Consider the following 16,017-nt stretch of genomic DNA (forward strand, 5'->3'; position numbering starts at 1 on the left):
CGATTCCCGGTCATGCAAAGTGACGTTATGTCCTTGGGCAAGGCACTTCACCCTACTTGCCTCGGGGGAATGTCCCTGTACTTACTGTAAGTCACTCTGGATAAGAGCATCTGCTAAATGACTAAAATGTAAATGTAAAAATGATGATGCAGATTGGGGATTGGGAATGTAGTTTAGCAATGATCCTTAATTCATGACTAACATCAGAAGCAATAAAACTAGGAGAAGTTGCTTGCAGTAAGATGGATATTTGTATTTGAAGATAGATAGATATATATACATTTTAGAGAAGAACCATTTAAAAAGAGGTGGTATAGATTCTTTATTCATGTTGTCCTATTCACAAAGTAAATGTGTACATTCGTTATCATATGTACATTATAAAAACAACCAGGACATGCAGGTTTTAGTGTGACAGAGTATTAGAATGAATTAATCCTAAATCTTTATACAACTCAAATTAAAAAAACAGCTAAACTTAATACAAAATAAAAATCCAACATATATATAAAAAAAATCCAAGTATGTTATTCCATCCATAAATGTCCAATTCAATCAAAAAGGTTTAATCCATCATTGGCCAGCAATGCCCAACATTTCTGTTCAAATAAAGCACTCATTTCACTTACGTGTCCATGAGATAGACTTCCATAGTACACATTTCTTTTCACCGATCGCATGGAGTTTTCTAGGACTCACAGTCAACTTATATTACAATTGGAGTCCTCTCCAACACTGGACGTGTCTTTAAAAAAGAAATCAGTGGGTTATCAAAATAACTACACCGCATAAAAAGAGAAAAGTAAAGATTTTAAAATAAATTAAAAACAAAACAAAATGCAGGCAAATCAGATTTCAAACATGTGTTAAGGTGTTGGGTCTTTCCTGCTTGAAATACCATTTTGAACCTGAGATAATAGTGTCCTTCAAAAACAGCAGAACAGTGGAGGGACCAAGTGGCGCTTCCCACTTCTCAGAGCAAGAGAACATGTTCAGTGAACAACATGTGTTTGGACTGACAGTGGCCACACACACACACACTGGATGAACACACTTTGACACACCGCCTCAGCTACACAGGTTCAGCACTGACGCCAGCTGCTTGGTGCCATATCCTTCCCCAAGTTCTAAAACCTGGGGCTATCAGTCTGTTGCACTAGTGGTTGCTGTTCCAGCAAACAACCACAATTCACGATTCACTGACAGTCAAAGCACGTCTATGCACTGCTACCCAAGTTGCACACTAGTGTTGAGAGTGTACAAATATAAACATATATAGAATTATATTTTACATAGATGGCCAACATTTTGGGGCAGTTGAATTCAGAGTGAATTCAGAAATGACTTGCAGGGGTGTGGCAAATACTTATTGTCTTACATTGTGTCATAATATTTCACAGTTGGCTAATACACTTACACACAGACCTACTGTACTGATCGGAGGGCCGGTGTGGGGAGAAAAAAGTTAACATTGAATCCCGCAAAAGAGCACTGATTGTAAGCCATGTTTCAATAGCCAAGAGGAGATTAAGGCCACATTCAGCAACAGGGCTTTATTTGGTGTACCCCTATAGGCTATAATGTCCAATCAAGAAGACTATCGAAAAGGCCACATCATTATATGGAGAAATTGGCAATGCAGCCTTTAAAAACAAAAATACTCTGCTTGTTCAAATCCAGATTATTAGACAGACTTTACGTACATTTTTAAACAGTTGAATTAACCAAGAAGTATTTTTATGCACCAGAGATAAATTCATTGTCAAAGAAAGATTGTGAGAAAGTTAGAAGCACTCTGACCATGCGATGGAAGCAATGATGGATATCTTTGAAATAAAAAGAAAGATTGTGGATAGATTCATGCAGGAGACCATAACTTTGTAGTGACCAGTTAAAAATGAGCCCTCCTCATTTTCTGAATGCATATGAAACACTAGCATATTCAACAACCCATTTTTAGATACAAGTAAATACACAAAACTAATACTACTAACCTTTAGCCACATGTCCAGTAGAGCATTTCTGCAGACCATTTGACTGGTCAGATAATACTAGACAGAAACATTAGCACTTATCCCACATGAAACAGTGGCCGACTATCATAACATCAACCTCACAAAGACCCCAGTTGAATCCTATCCTTCACACTGGCCACCAATCACACACGTGTACCAGACAATAGACACAGCCAGTAACCGTCAACATATCCCCTTCATACATGTACTAGAGCAGTTGCAATACAAATAAACAATTATTTGCTCCCACTATGTTTTAATTTAAAAAGCAGCGTTTAAAGATCGTATTAATTCCCACACAACCATAGTTATTTTATCAGTACCCATTAAAAAACAAAACAAAGTACTGTGTAACTTCAAGACCACAGTCAAAGTGTTGTGCAAAGATGCATCCCACAACACAGGCCCATCTCCTGTCCTCCATATGACAACCGTCTCCACGCCACCCGTTTTTGAAATAGAGAAACAAGTACACCAAATTGATAAAAAAACACCCCCCAGATTAACTTAATGCTGTAACAGATCAACTGTAAACACCCCATGTATATCCTTTCTTCATATGACCTTGGTATACAATTATCCCAAAACTTGTGCATCGTCAGAAAAGGCTACAATAATTTTGCTTCCTATATTAGAGACTGGGAGGCATTGAGAACTGAAATCAGAACAGTACATCTTAATATGGACAGATTATACATTAACACTGTACAGCTTAATAATGTTCTTTTAAATGATAAAACAGCTGCACTATATATGCAGCTGTATGTTTACGCACTAGAAACATAACACAGCTGCACTATCATTTAAAATAACATTATTTTCTGTAAGGAAGCAGCTTCATCTTAGTCCAAAATGTAACGTTGAAAACCGCTGTCTTTAGTAGTTCAGCATGACATACATGATGTGTGCAAAACCAGGAGTGTGTGAACTGAGATTGAAACAAAACTCACAGCATCCCATGACAGTATTACCACCACTTCATTTGACACATAAGACTCCAACTCTCCCTCTGTCCTTATGGCTTTTCATTGTCCCACAAAAAGAGTTCAGGGTCCATTACAACTACGGTACATTCAAAATCGAGTTTCTGAACTGAAGAAAAGTCAACGATCGGGCATTTTGATCATCAGCTCCTGAATGGGAATGGTACTGGCCCCACTCTTCTGTGGAGAGGCCACGTGTCGGGGAGCCCCCTGTCTGGAGTCTCTCACTGGACTCTCTTCCTCCACATTATCTGTCTGTCAGCTCCTGGGGCTGTGTCTGTTTGTCTCTGTGTGTGTGTGTGAGTGAGTATATGTGTCTGTTCCCAGGGCTGTGTGTGTGTGTCTGCTCCCATGTCAGCACAAGGGCTGTACCTGTGTGTGTGTGTGTGTCAGCACCAGGGCTGTACCTGTGTGTGTGTGTGTCAGCACCAGGGCTGTACCTGTGTGTGTGTGTGTCAGCACCAGGGCTGTACCTGTGTGTGTGAGTGTGTCAGCACCAGGGCTGTGTGTGTGTGTCAGCACCAGGGCTGTACCTGTGTGTGTGAGTGTGTCAGCACCAGGGCTGTGTGTGTGTGTCTGCTCCCAGGGCTGTACCTGTGTGTGTGTGTGTCAGCACCAGGGCTGTACCTGTGTGTGTGAGTGTGTCAGCACCAGGGCTGTACCTGTGTGTGTGAGTGTGTCAGCACCAGGGCTGTACCTGTGTGTGTGTGTGTGTCAGCACCAGGGCTGTACCTGTGTGTGTGTGTGTCAGCACCAGGGCTGTACCTGTGTGTGTGAGTGTGTCAGCACCAGGGCTGTACCTGTGTGTGTGAGTGTGTCAGCACCAGGGCTGTACCTGTGTGTGTGTGTGTCAGCACCAGGGCTGTACCTGTGTGTGTGTGTGTGTCAGCACCAGGGCTGTACCTGTGTGTGTGTGTGTCAGCACCAGGGCTGTACCTGTGTGTGTGTGTGTGTCAGCACCAGGGCTGTACCTGTGTGTGTGTGTGTGTCTGCTCCCAGGGCTGTACCTGTGTGTGTGTGTGTCAGCACCAGGGCTCTCTCTGGGAGCGTCCTCGAGCCAGGCTGTCACTCCTCTGCCAGGCGCTCTTCATCAGGGCCAGCGCCTCCCCACAGCGCTTCTGCACAGACGGGTCCAACACACTCTTACGAGGGAGGCTCACCTGGAGCAGGCACATAGGAAGACACACACATATATATATATTTACATTTATTCATTTAGCAGATGCTTTTAACCAAAGCGACTTCCAGGAGAGAGCTTTACAAAAGTGCATAGGTCAATGATCATAAACAACAACAAAAACATTGTGGGTAGCCAAAACATGATGCATACATTGTGAAAAGCAAATAAGAGCCAATGGGAAGAAACACAACAGCATGTAGTTAAACAAGTTACAATTACAATTAAACAACATGAACCTCAAAAGTGCAAGAGTGTACCTGTAGGAAAGCGAGCAACAATAATATAATTCACAGCGAGTACAAGAAGTTAAATCAGTTAGTCCCTCAATAAGAGTCATTGTTTTCCTGGAGGAAACTAACATCAGGTCCAGAAAATCATTCCCATATTTATATGTACACACACACACACACACTTCATTTATTAAAGCTACATGATTCGTATTTTTCTGGAGCTCGTATTAGGCTCTTACACCTGACTCTCTCGGGAGTCAGGTGGCTGAGCAGTTAGGTTAGTAATCTGAAGGTTGCCAGTCCGATTCCCGGCCATGCAAAATGACGTTGTGTCCTTGGGCAAGGCACTTCACCCTTCTTGCCTCGGGGGAATGTCCCTGTACTTACTGTAAGTCCCTCTGGATAAGAGCGTCTGCTAAATGACAATGTAAATGTACTTGATAATAGAGGCACTGACAGACTAATGTCTGTAGGGTTTCTCTCCCTCACCTGGAAGATCTCTCTCCAGGAGCTCTCTAGCGCCCTCAGCAGGCGGTCTCTCTCCTCACAGCCACTGAAGTAGAGGACCCAGGAAGGCAGGAAGTGGGCCCGGTCTACTGAAAACTCCTAAACAGAAAAAAACATTTGAGTAAAAAAAAAAAATATATATATATTATTTATTTATTACTAATATTTGCCTTTTATTTTTGACTTACAACAACACAGTACTCCTTGTCGGCGTCCAGGCTGACGGCGGTGACATCACAGAGCTCGGCCCCGCCCAGCGAGCGGAAGAAGCTGGTCTGGCAGTCCTGATGACAGGTCAGCAGCTTCCTGTCTGTCACCACCAGGCAGCACGGGATACAGGGGGTGGGGGGCACACCCTGAGGGATCATCTGGAGGGAGAGGGGAGGGAGAGAGAGACAGAGAAAGAGAGAGATGGAAAGGGAGATGGAGAGAGAGTGAATCCGAGAAACAGCAAAAGGGATACTGGTCAATTTTAGTTGTTGGATTTTGCTCCTTCTCAGACACCACAGGTGACTAGGGTACTGGAATCCACATCATGTAATCCTACAGGGTGCAGAGCCCATCTCAACTGCCATCGCAGTTGTGTTTATCAGGGAAGGTCCATCCACACCGAAATACTAGTATGCCTTGACGTTCTCACATGGGGATGTCAGCAAAGGCAAGATGACATGAGTTATAGTCTTCACATGTGCTTGAATGAGACACACTAGGTGTAAAATCATGGAGTTCTTCCTGTGTGTTGAACAGTCTGTCCTTTCTTTGGTAACAGCTCAGATACATTTCACCGCTTAAAAACCAACATCTGCTCTCTCTCCCTCTCCCAGGCAGTGTCTGTGTCTCTGCTGCATGTGGGTCTGACTGGAGAACAGTCCCTGGACACAGCCTCTCAGTGTGTACGTACTGGGTGTGAGTGTGTGTGTGCAAGGCGTGTCAGCAAAGTTTCCAGTGTATCCGTATGCTGTGTTTGTGTGAAAACATGGGTGTACGGTGTACAGTGTGTGTGTGTGTGTTTAAGTGTGTTGTTCTCACCCCTTTGGAGACGGACTGGCACAGCACCAGCATCCAGTCGGCCATGTCCAGCTCGTTATCTGCACTGAGCTGCAGGGGCGGGCGCTCGGTCAGGATCACCTGGAAGGCGTGGGGACGCTCTGTACTGTTGGAGCGACGACACCCTCCACAGTGTTCTCCTCTGAGGGAGGGAGGGGGGGAGGGGAGAAAGGGGTGGGGGGACAAAGTGTGAACAGGTCTACAGTTCAGTACCGCATGCAACACAATCACCATCACTGTTATATCGTATTCCCATAAGCAGTCCGGCAGGTAGGTGTCATTTTAATTTGAACTCGCAAACTGACAGGACCTGAGCTTCAGATCCATAAAGCGCTGCCCTCTCTTACCCCATGGTGATTGACATCAGAGGCTTCACATCAGTCTTCTCTGCATACTGATACAGGATCCCATTACTGCACATAAAACAGACAGTGTTACAACATCACACCTCTCAACAGAGGAGGCACCACAGCGCACATCAAACACACCGTTCCTTAGCCGAACACTAAAACACTATTCCAACAGTGCACTTCTGCTCTTTGATTACCAGCTGTATTTCCTGCTGCTATATGAATAACCGTCTCCTTGACGACCCCACTGTGTAGTCCTACCTGAGGACGAGGTAACAAGGTTTCCACTGCTCCATGACCAGGTAGGCAGTTCCAGCTTTGTAGAAGAGAGCGCCCTCCTTGGTGTTGGAGGTGTCCCCTGAGCCAGGAAGCCCGGCCTGGGGCGTCAGGGCCACGTCCATGGGGTCCTCCCAGTGCACCAGGGAGTACAGCCGGATGCACACCTCCGACACCTGCACAGACGGGTGGACCGAGTGGACAGGAGCTCAGCGGTAGCCGATATATCAGATATCAAATATTTTCAAAGACCTTTGTGCCTCTGGTTGTTAAAAAAAGGGGTTATACAAATAAAGTCTGGTTTTATTTTTTATTAACAGTTTAGACAGTAATAGACTATGGTAGCGAAGGATTGTCTAGGTTCTGGTACCTCGCATTGGGACTCCTGGGAGACAAACTTGGTGAGGGCCAGTTTCTCCATGGTGGCGTCGGTCAGGATGGAGGGGTAGGGGGGCTCCCTGCAGCCCTTTATCATGGCTGACTTCAGGGCTGCAACGAACCAGCTGGGGGAGGAGAGGAGAAGGAGCATGGGGAGAGCCAAAGAAAATCAATAAAAAAATACATTTACATTTAGTCATTTAGCAGACACTCTTATCCAGAGCGACTTACAGTAAGTACAGGGACATTCCCCCGAGGCAAGTAGGGTGAAGTGCCTTGCCCAAGGACACAAAGTCAGCTTGCACGACCGGGAATCGAACTGGCAACCTTCGGATTACTAGCCCGATTCCCTCACCGCTCAGCTACCTGACTCCCAAAATAATCTTACTACCATGCTAAGGCAGAGAGATACAGTGAAAGAGAGCAAAAAGCAGATACAGAAGAGAGAGAGACAGTTAAAGACAGTGACAGAGAGAGGGAGAGACAGTGACGGAGAGACATTGACAGCGAGAGAGACAGAGAGAGAGAGACACGGGTGTGGCACTCACTCTGTCAGTGAGGAGTCCGCCGTGTCCAGAAGGAACTGGCGTCGCCTGTTGGTGCACACCAGGGTGACAGTCTGCTGGTCCAGACCCACCTAGGACACACAGCACAGCCGTGACACCGCTGGACACACAGCACAGCCGTGACTCTACTGAGGGGAGGCTGTATGGACTGTATAGTGATGTTTAGGTATGGCCAAATCTTTGTTAGCAGTTAGGAACAAGATTAAAAAGTCTTGCTACAAAAACAACAGTGTCAACTCATGAACCTTGTGACTTGTTGCCACAGAACCAGCTTCAAACCTCACCCGTACGCGAAAAACACGGTGACCTTAGCTAAAACCGAATATTTGAAGAAGGCCACCCTGAACTAAGGCTCTAAACACTTGAACACGTAAACACAGCGGCCTTGCGACACTGAGAGGCATCTCATCCAGACCAGAATAGACTGATAACACGTCTGTGCTGTAACTCACAGAGACGTAGTCCAGCTCGTTGTAGGAGATGGCGTCCTCCACCGTGTAGGGCTTCTCAGCGGCTCCTGTGTCCGAAAGGAGGAGGGGAAGGAGGGGGGAAACCATCAACGTCAACAAAAGACACACAAAGTAGGACTGCAGAGAGATAACGTTGCCGTTTCCTGAAACTAAACCTGACTCACTGTCATGGAGACACTGTTCTAAACCTTGTTGAACTGCACAGTGACAGTAGCTCTTTGACAATATCATTATTAGTTGTTCAGCTCATATTCAGCTACGGAAGTCTTTATAACCTAGTATTATGTAGTCCTTGTAGAGTGGGATCAGTGTTCTGAGTGAGTGTGGCTCAGCCCCCCACCTTTCCTCAGCAGGTAGATGTAACAGTCTGTCAGCAGCAGGAAGAGAGGCTGCAGGTCTCCTTCCATGTGCCCTGTACTCATCCTCACCATCTGGGAACACACACACACACACACACACCTCAGGGTCCGGTGCACACGGCATCATCTTGTTCCTCTCAGAGAAGGACCCCGAACACTGTCCTCACCTTGAAGTGCTGCTCCTCGTTCTCTCTGAAGACATGGATCATGAGCAGGAGCAGGTGATTGTTGTCCACCCTGAGACATCAATGAAACACCGTTACTATGGAATAACACTGTCACTATGGATCGTCAAAATTCGACCAAAATGACTGATCGACCATGTCTTTCTTTGTTTAGCACCTTACTTGAACTCAGCAGGATGCGTGACTTCTGTCGGACTTAGCCTATCATCTTCAAGCTCCTCCACAGGCGCTCCAGAAGCAGCCAATCCGTTCTCGACGACCACCTGCAACTGCTCTCCCGTGTCACTTCCTTCCCCCTCCCCTGCTTCCTCTTCCTGTTTCAGGACGTCTTTCTGTCCTGCCAGAGCCTCTGTCTCTCCCTCACCTTCATAGCTACCAAGAAGAGCCTGCGACTGGCCATACCCTGCAGTGTCATGGTGGCCACCACCCTGGGCAGAAGGGTCTGGACTGTGGGGGGTAAAGCAGTAGAAGTCAGCGGGGGCCGGGGGGGCCTGCAGGAAGTTGGGGCTCGGGGCCAGAAGTCGCAGTGAGACTCCAGTCGGATCGGGAGGCTCGCCCCCCGGATCCCCTCGAAAGGGCTGCTGCCCTGGGGGGTGTGGGCCCGGGGTCTCCCCCGAGCATGGTCCTCCTGTCCCATTGTGGTGGCTCTTATCCTCTCCTCCTCCCCCCTCCTCCTCCACCAGGCGTTCCCACACCTCGCCCCCGTCGAGCCGGTCGATCACGTCACGCAGGGGCTGACCCACGCTCTCCATGGAGGTGTCCGTCATTTCCGGCAGTCTCAACAGCCCCTCCGCCTCCTCACTTTCTTCCTCCTCCCCCGTTCCCTTCCTGCTCCTCCTCCTCCTCCGCACGGTCTCAGACCCGGAGTCCTGCAGGGGCCCCAGGGAGGAGCTCCAGGCATCGGCCTCCCCGGCGGCATGCAGGCTGAGGTCAGCCTCTACCTGCTCCAGGGAGGACGAGGGCTGGCTGCTGGCCGAGTCTGTGGAGCCCTTCCCCCGACGCTTCTTAGCAGGCTTGCGTCGTCTTGCCATCCTGGGGAATATGAAAGAACAGGTTTCAGGTTTGGCATTTTTAAACAGCTGCAAGTACACTGGCGTTCTAGGTCCTGCTCCTCTTTAACTGTTGACTAGCAGTCTAACCTAACATGGTGATATGACTCATCAGATACGTGAAACTAACAATTCTCATAAATAATTAATCATGTAATCATGTAACCATTAACCGACAATACGGATGTTAAACAGTTAATACTATCGGTTAAAGTGTTGCCAATTTAGCGACAAAGTTGCTAGATTTAACAAATTTTCACCTTACCATTTCACCCAACCAAGTTGCATCTAGTGGCTAGCGACAAATCTAGCGACTTTCTGCTACTTTGGCAATCTCCGTTTTTGTTGTTGAGCAGCAACAAAATAACTATAATTGTACTTCTGTGTAGCCGCCAATCATGTAGGTACAACCGGCTCTGTCGGATTCAATCTGTTTTTGTTTTGTTGTTGTTTATGCTGCTATTTAAAAATCTTCCCCTTATGGGAATAAGAAAAATTGTTGTGGGCCTATTGGTATTTTTTTTATGGGCCACAAACATTATCTTGTCAGTTAGATAATGGCCGTTAAAGAGTGTTTTTTACTTTATTATGAGCATTACTATGTGAAACTGTAATAAAATCTTAAAATCTAAAACGAAACACACCTGATGACCTCCAGCTCGTTGCTGGTACTTTCCGTGTCGTCCCCAGTGGTGGCGTCATGGTGGCTGGCTGTATGCACGGGCGTGACGTCGGTGGATGTGTTGGTGTCCGAGTCCTCGTTGAAGGGGTTGTGTCTGAACGTGGGGCTCCGAGGTGCGGAAGGTGGGGGAGGGGCCACCTTGACGACGACAGAGGAGGCGGCGACGGCGGCTCGAAGCGCCACAGAGTCGCCGATGACCGTCTGCGGTTCGGAGCCGGTGGAGCGAGGACAGCTGACCGGGTCTGTGAGATCTCCCTCTGGGATAAGGGGAGACGGGTCAGATGGAGCTAGTGGGATAACGGAGCAGTCTACACCCGCACACACCCACCCCCACCCCCACCCACCCACTCACACTGGTCAAGCATGCACACGCCATGGCCATGTGGACAGGACAGACATGCAGAAAAGGAAGGACTGTATTGGGTGCGTTGGATAAAGACACAGATAGATAGACAAGCTTCATCTCGTGCCTGGGTAAAACCATTCCACCATTGCTCACACTGGCCTACTTCTACTACAGCTAGTGCAGTAGCCTATAAACTACTTAGGCTAGCTGATGTCAGAAGTTGGAAATATTTAATATATGGATCTACATAGCTTAGGCCTAAGGAATACCAAAACGTATCAGGATTGCTTAAATTTCTTAAAAAGTCAATAAAGCCCCATGTTAACCTGCTAACTGTAGCCATGCTACGGCTGACACTCCAAGCTATGGTGGTTCAGTTACACCTCAGGACAATGCAACGAGCTTCCTCCTGACACAGCCGAGAGCAACACACCAGACAGATTGAGCACCAGTGGCATCGAGCACCGCACTTCCCCTTAGTATAACGAGACAGAAATGCAGAGCGAGCACTAGGATCATGGTTCCCTGGGGGAGGTGGGGGGACTGTCTGCAGTATATTAAAACATGATTCCTCCCATCCAACAAGTCACCAGCGGATAGCACTACCCACACTTACCTGAGGATGGACTAGCACTACTGCAAACGTTTATTTCTTGGCTTCATTACAAAAGGCTACTGTACAAAAGGCTAATATTTTCACAACTAAGCAACTATTAGTAATGCAGCCTATATTACGAATTATATAAAACTTTGAAAATAGTCAACTGTAAAGAATATGTGTGTATCTTTGTATAGAAAATGTATATTAATCTTTTTCAAGAACATTGAAGCGTTTGAGTTAGTTGCTCTCCATCAGTTGAAGTTTTGCTTCAAGCAGTAGCATTAAGCTATCTTTTTTTAAGGTAGTTTTGCCTTTGAATAGCAGAACAGCATTCATTCAGCACATACTGTGGGATGAGCATGCGTGATGCTGTGAGGGGAGGGGAGAGGAGAGGAAGAAGGAGGGAGGGGGGTTTAACCATGTCCCACCTTCCCAGTCTGCAATGGGCATAGACTGCAACACGGGGAAGATGTCACCGAAATCATAATCTAAAAAAAGGAGGGATGAGATTGAGCATTAGACAGGGAAGGATGAGACAGGAGACTGATGAGAAAATGACAACGTGACATGAAACGCATGATAACAACAGACACGGAGAGAAACAGAAAAGCTAAACCCGGATAGTGACTAATAATATGGTCACCATGGTGACAAATTAATAATTGTCAGGAGCAATGGGAAATGTGGCAGCATTCACACGCAACTATAAAACCAAGGCAATCAGAAGCCTTCGGTTTATCTACACCAGCCATTCCCGACCTTTTCCACTTTGCGTCCCACTTGCATAGCTCAAATATTTTTGCCGCCGCCCAACACATCCGTTCACTTAATTCGCGAACACGTCTAACAACACCACGGGAGCCAAACAGTTGGCTTTCACGGCACAATTTATTTGAGCGATCAAAGGTGTCCATCAGAGCCACAGTAAGCACCCATTGTAAAGAGGGGTAGCCTGTGTAACTACCAGGCCTAGAACTTCCGGTGAAGTTAGAAACGTGACTTTTAAATAACCAGAACGGGTTATTAACCCCTTAGCTCAGGGTTTTCCAGTCCTGGTCGTCGCGAGCCGCTGTCCTGCATGTTTTAGATGTTTCCCTGCTCCAGCACACCTGATTCAAATGAATGGGTTGTTATCAAGCTCTGTGGAAGCCGGGTAATGACCATTCATTTGAATCAGGTGTGCTGGAGGAAACAGACCAATTGTTTATGTGAGTTAACATTAATGACTAGCAAGCAAGCTGACAGATAATTGAGTACATTATAATGTAGCTAACAATTGTTAGCTAGCTAGAGCTAGCCTAGCTAACGTCACTGCTCAAATCCTAGATTGCTACAGCTAGCCTAGGTAGCTACTTTTAGTGTGCACGTTAAATAAACCTTACCTTCTTAATTTTTGATGTAGCTGCAAACGTAAAATTGGAACCCCTTTTGCTTGAAGGGCAGCAACATATAATCCTATGTACGTCGTTGATTGTCATTTTGGGAAGAAAACCCGAACTCATCTAAAAAAAACTTCATGTTGTGTTTGAGAACTAACTTAACTGGATATTTATAATTAAATTTTTCATTGGTATGGAGGCCCACCTGTATTACCCTAGCGGCCACGGCCCACAGGTTGGGAATCGCTGATCTATACGTTTCCGATCACGAGGTCACGCTGAGTGCCCATCGCATCATTCAATAAAGAGCACTTCTCATCAAGATGAGTTCTTGCCGATCATTTCTACATCTGTGAGTCACTTGTGCCAGTCAGGACTGAGTCACTTGCTGGATCGATATTTCATTACGTGGCATCAACCTATAAATAAGTGCCTCTGCATGAGACTAGGAGATTGATCAAGCAAGAGGGGGAGAGAAAGAGACAGACACAGACAGACAGACAGACATACAGGGAGAGAGAGAGACAGACAGAGAGAAAGAGGATAGTGTTTCTTACCCTCGCTGGACGGGGCTATGGCGCTGTCGTCCCACTCCAGGTTGGTGGAGGTGAGGGAGGTGAAGGAGTGCAGGGAGAGGCTGTCGGAGCTGGGAAGCCTCTCTTCAAAGTCCAGCAGGTTCTGGGGCTTGTAATACTCTGGCATGTAAGGGGCCACATCCAGGTAGGGCACATCCTACAGTAAATGTGGGGTTTTATTTTGACGCTGATGTGGGATTTTATTTTGACAGTGATTTAATCCTTGTCAAAAAACTCTGTAAAGTGAACATTTCACAAGCCCTGTGTGCTTCCATTACTAGTGTCATCGACTAACCAGCTCCAGGTCAAAACGAATGAACTCCAATCCAGACACCAGTGTGAGGAAGAGGGTGAGGTGGTCGTGACTGCAAACCAGCGCATTTCTGAAAGAGATTGATTTCTGAATCAGTTATCTAATTTGCTAAAGTGGAGCTGCTTGCATTTATCATTCAAAAAATGATTACATTGTTCCAATAGGACTGCACTTACTTGAAGTAATACTTCTGTAGCAAGCCTTGATTCTCTTGAAACAGGCGGAGGTAACTTTCTAGAGAGCTCTCACTAAGAGCAAGGTATAACCAGGCGCGGCCTGCAGCAGAAAAGATAAACACTAGTCAGTCCTAAACGTGTGGACGGTAATTGGGTTGCATTCTTTCCTGTCTGGTGTTTCTAACGGGTCGAGTCAAACCCAAACCCAATAATCTCCTCTCTGAAAGGACAAACACAAACTACACCGTAGAGAAGCTAAGCACTCTAATCCATAACAAAACATCCTAGACGTCACACATCACAGCGACTTGAAAGGTAGTTGTTTCTCCGAGCTAGGACCAAATGTTGACACACAATGCATAATTGGGTTGTGAAATGGCTGGTCTCTTACTGCGGCCGAGGTTGGTTGCAATGTGTTGCAGCTCTTCTATCTGTCTGACCGCCTCTCTGCGGGTGAAGTGGAGTACTAGAACCCAGTAACCTGAGGAAATATCCTGAAGCCTGCAACACACACACACACACAAGTTAGGCAATTTAATAAAGCTTTCTTAACCCTTTCTGCAAAAACACTTCACTGTTTATATTAGTACATTGTAAGCACCATTAAATAATCGATGCGCAATTCTGGGAGAATAAACTGTACAAAGATCCTGTCATTCTTACAAATCTCTTACCCGTAGAGAAGAGCGTGGTCGAGATGTTCGCACAGCCTCTGCAGCACTCGGTCGTGATTCCGAATGGCTGGAGTCTCATCCTCACAGGCAGCAAAGTAACTCTGCAGCTGCGGAACGGGAAGGACAGAGGGAAAGATGGTCACATAAGGAACACAGTCTTAACTGGCCCCCACTCATGACAGAGTGGAAACATGCTTTCATGCTCGAGAAATGGTTGAGTAATGTTTGTCTAATGGATAGTGCCAATGGAATTATGTGTTGGAATTGAAAAAGGTAGTGAGGTTAGCATGTCATTGCCTGTCTGTCAGTATGACGATGATAGACTGTGTTTACAAAATACTGCAAGAATGACTATCCTGTAAATATGCTAACACACCACTGAAAACATTTGAACATGGAGCATACAAGAATTTGAGTTCCTTACAAATTCCAATCACCTGACTGTCATGTGACCATGAGACTTAGGGAAACATTCAAAATATGGGCTAAGCTATTTCATTTCAAAGTCATATCATCCAAAGTGTATACTGCACTTGCCAAGTACTCACTACACTTCGAGTAGACTGCATTGGAGTCAACCACCACAGCGCATAGTTTTAAACCGAGGCAGGGAGAACGCCAACAATAGCACTGACATTCAAGGAAAGCAAACGACACAAACCTACCAAAAGAAAGTAAATCCTTCACACTCTAAGTTAACACACTCCCAAGGACTAATACACAAAATAAGCACAAACGCTGTTACTACACTGTAGTTCCAACCAAGTTTACATTCGCTGCATTAACAGGGACTAGCGCGTAGAAGCACACCGAGGATGTTTACATCATGACAGCATCGGTATGCCGCAGTCAAGCAGGATGGTTAACCCACCATCAACGTGGTATTCAATTAATGATAGGTGACAACTAGAAAACAAATTAGGCAAACAGTTTAGGTTGCTGTAAAATCATTGCCGTTATCAGATTACAATGGTAGCACTTTCCGTTTCTGTCCTAGTACACCCAGCTGTTCTCCTCAGTTCAATTAAGGCCCACACTGCACTGCCCTGAGTCAGTGTGTTGTTCAAACGAGCTGGCACCCTTCACAAAGAGAAAATGTAGATTAGCTAGACTAGACCGATATGCAGTGAACAATATGTTTACTGTACATTCTGACCGGGCTTACCTTTTTGACTGACAACGAAATGTTCTCCAATATTCGGTCCTTGACTTTGAGTTGATCCATCACTGCTTTGCTCTGGTCTTGTCTTGGCAGTCCACAGCTGTCAGCTGATATGTTGCTCACTTATGTTGGCTAGCGCGGCAAGTTAGCCTTCCTGCTAGTGCTACTCAACTAGTCTGAACTTTATAAAAACTGGTGGCAACATGTACTGTACCATTACATATCCAACAGCCTTGTTATATAAATGTCTACCATGCCGTCAAACAGCAGAAATGTTAACTATTTTGCAAAAGTACTAGCACTAGCTAAAGTAGCTTGTAGACCAGACAGTTAGCGCCCACTTCTTTGGTGTAGCCTTGCTAGCTAATTAGCACTAGCTAGCTAACTTGAACTAGCTAGAGATAGCAACTTAATTTGATGGTGCATTAAGTCATTTTATGACGCCGACAGGCTATTTCAGCAACTTACTTTGCCTGTAACTGTATTTCTACAGGCAAATTTCAATAAGTTAAAG

The 16,017-nt window shown here is 46.0% G+C and overlaps 1 protein-coding gene across 1 annotated transcript; it reads right to left on the bottom strand.

Moving 5' to 3' along the window:
- Nucleotides 1–4,020: 4,020 nt before the first annotated feature.
- Nucleotides 4,021–15,998, bottom strand: plekhm2 (pleckstrin homology domain containing, family M (with RUN domain) member 2). The gene is made up of 20 exons (XM_067240162.1): nucleotides 15,507–15,998; nucleotides 14,342–14,448; nucleotides 14,059–14,168; nucleotides 13,668–13,767; nucleotides 13,474–13,561; nucleotides 13,161–13,335; nucleotides 11,653–11,712; nucleotides 10,240–10,534; nucleotides 8,709–9,578; nucleotides 8,529–8,598; nucleotides 8,343–8,433; nucleotides 7,985–8,049; nucleotides 7,515–7,603; nucleotides 6,959–7,091; nucleotides 6,574–6,764; nucleotides 6,310–6,375; nucleotides 5,945–6,104; nucleotides 5,104–5,283; nucleotides 4,898–5,014; nucleotides 4,021–4,158 (listed from the first exon to the last, which is right to left on the bottom strand). The coding sequence occupies exons 1-20, from the start codon at nucleotides 15,564–15,566 to the stop codon at nucleotides 4,021–4,023; spliced, it is 3,165 nt and encodes a 1,054-aa protein (XP_067096263.1). The 5' UTR covers nucleotides 15,567–15,998.
- Between the last annotated feature and the right edge of the window lie 19 nt (nucleotides 15,999–16,017).

The sequence above is a fragment of the Osmerus mordax genome, chromosome 7, assembly GCF_038355195.1.
Source record: "Osmerus mordax isolate fOsmMor3 chromosome 7, fOsmMor3.pri, whole genome shotgun sequence".
Taxonomy (NCBI): Eukaryota; Metazoa; Chordata; class Actinopteri; order Osmeriformes; family Osmeridae; genus Osmerus; species Osmerus mordax.

What these genes read in the sequence shown, in the direction of transcription:
- plekhm2 (XM_067240162.1), bottom strand. Translation starts at nt 15,566, where the DNA reads ATGGATCAACTCAAAGTCAAGGACCGAATATTGGAGAACATTTCGTTG. An exon ending in TGCAACCAACCTCGGCCGCA is followed by an intron (nt 13,768 to 14,058) that starts GTAAGAGACCAG and finishes TTTCTGCTGCAG; the next exon opens with GCCGCGCCTGGTTATACCTT. An exon ending in CCTTGTTACCTCGTCCTCAG is followed by an intron (nt 6,376 to 6,573) that starts GTAGGACTACAC and finishes TTTTATGTGCAG; the next exon opens with TAATGGGATCCTGTATCAGT.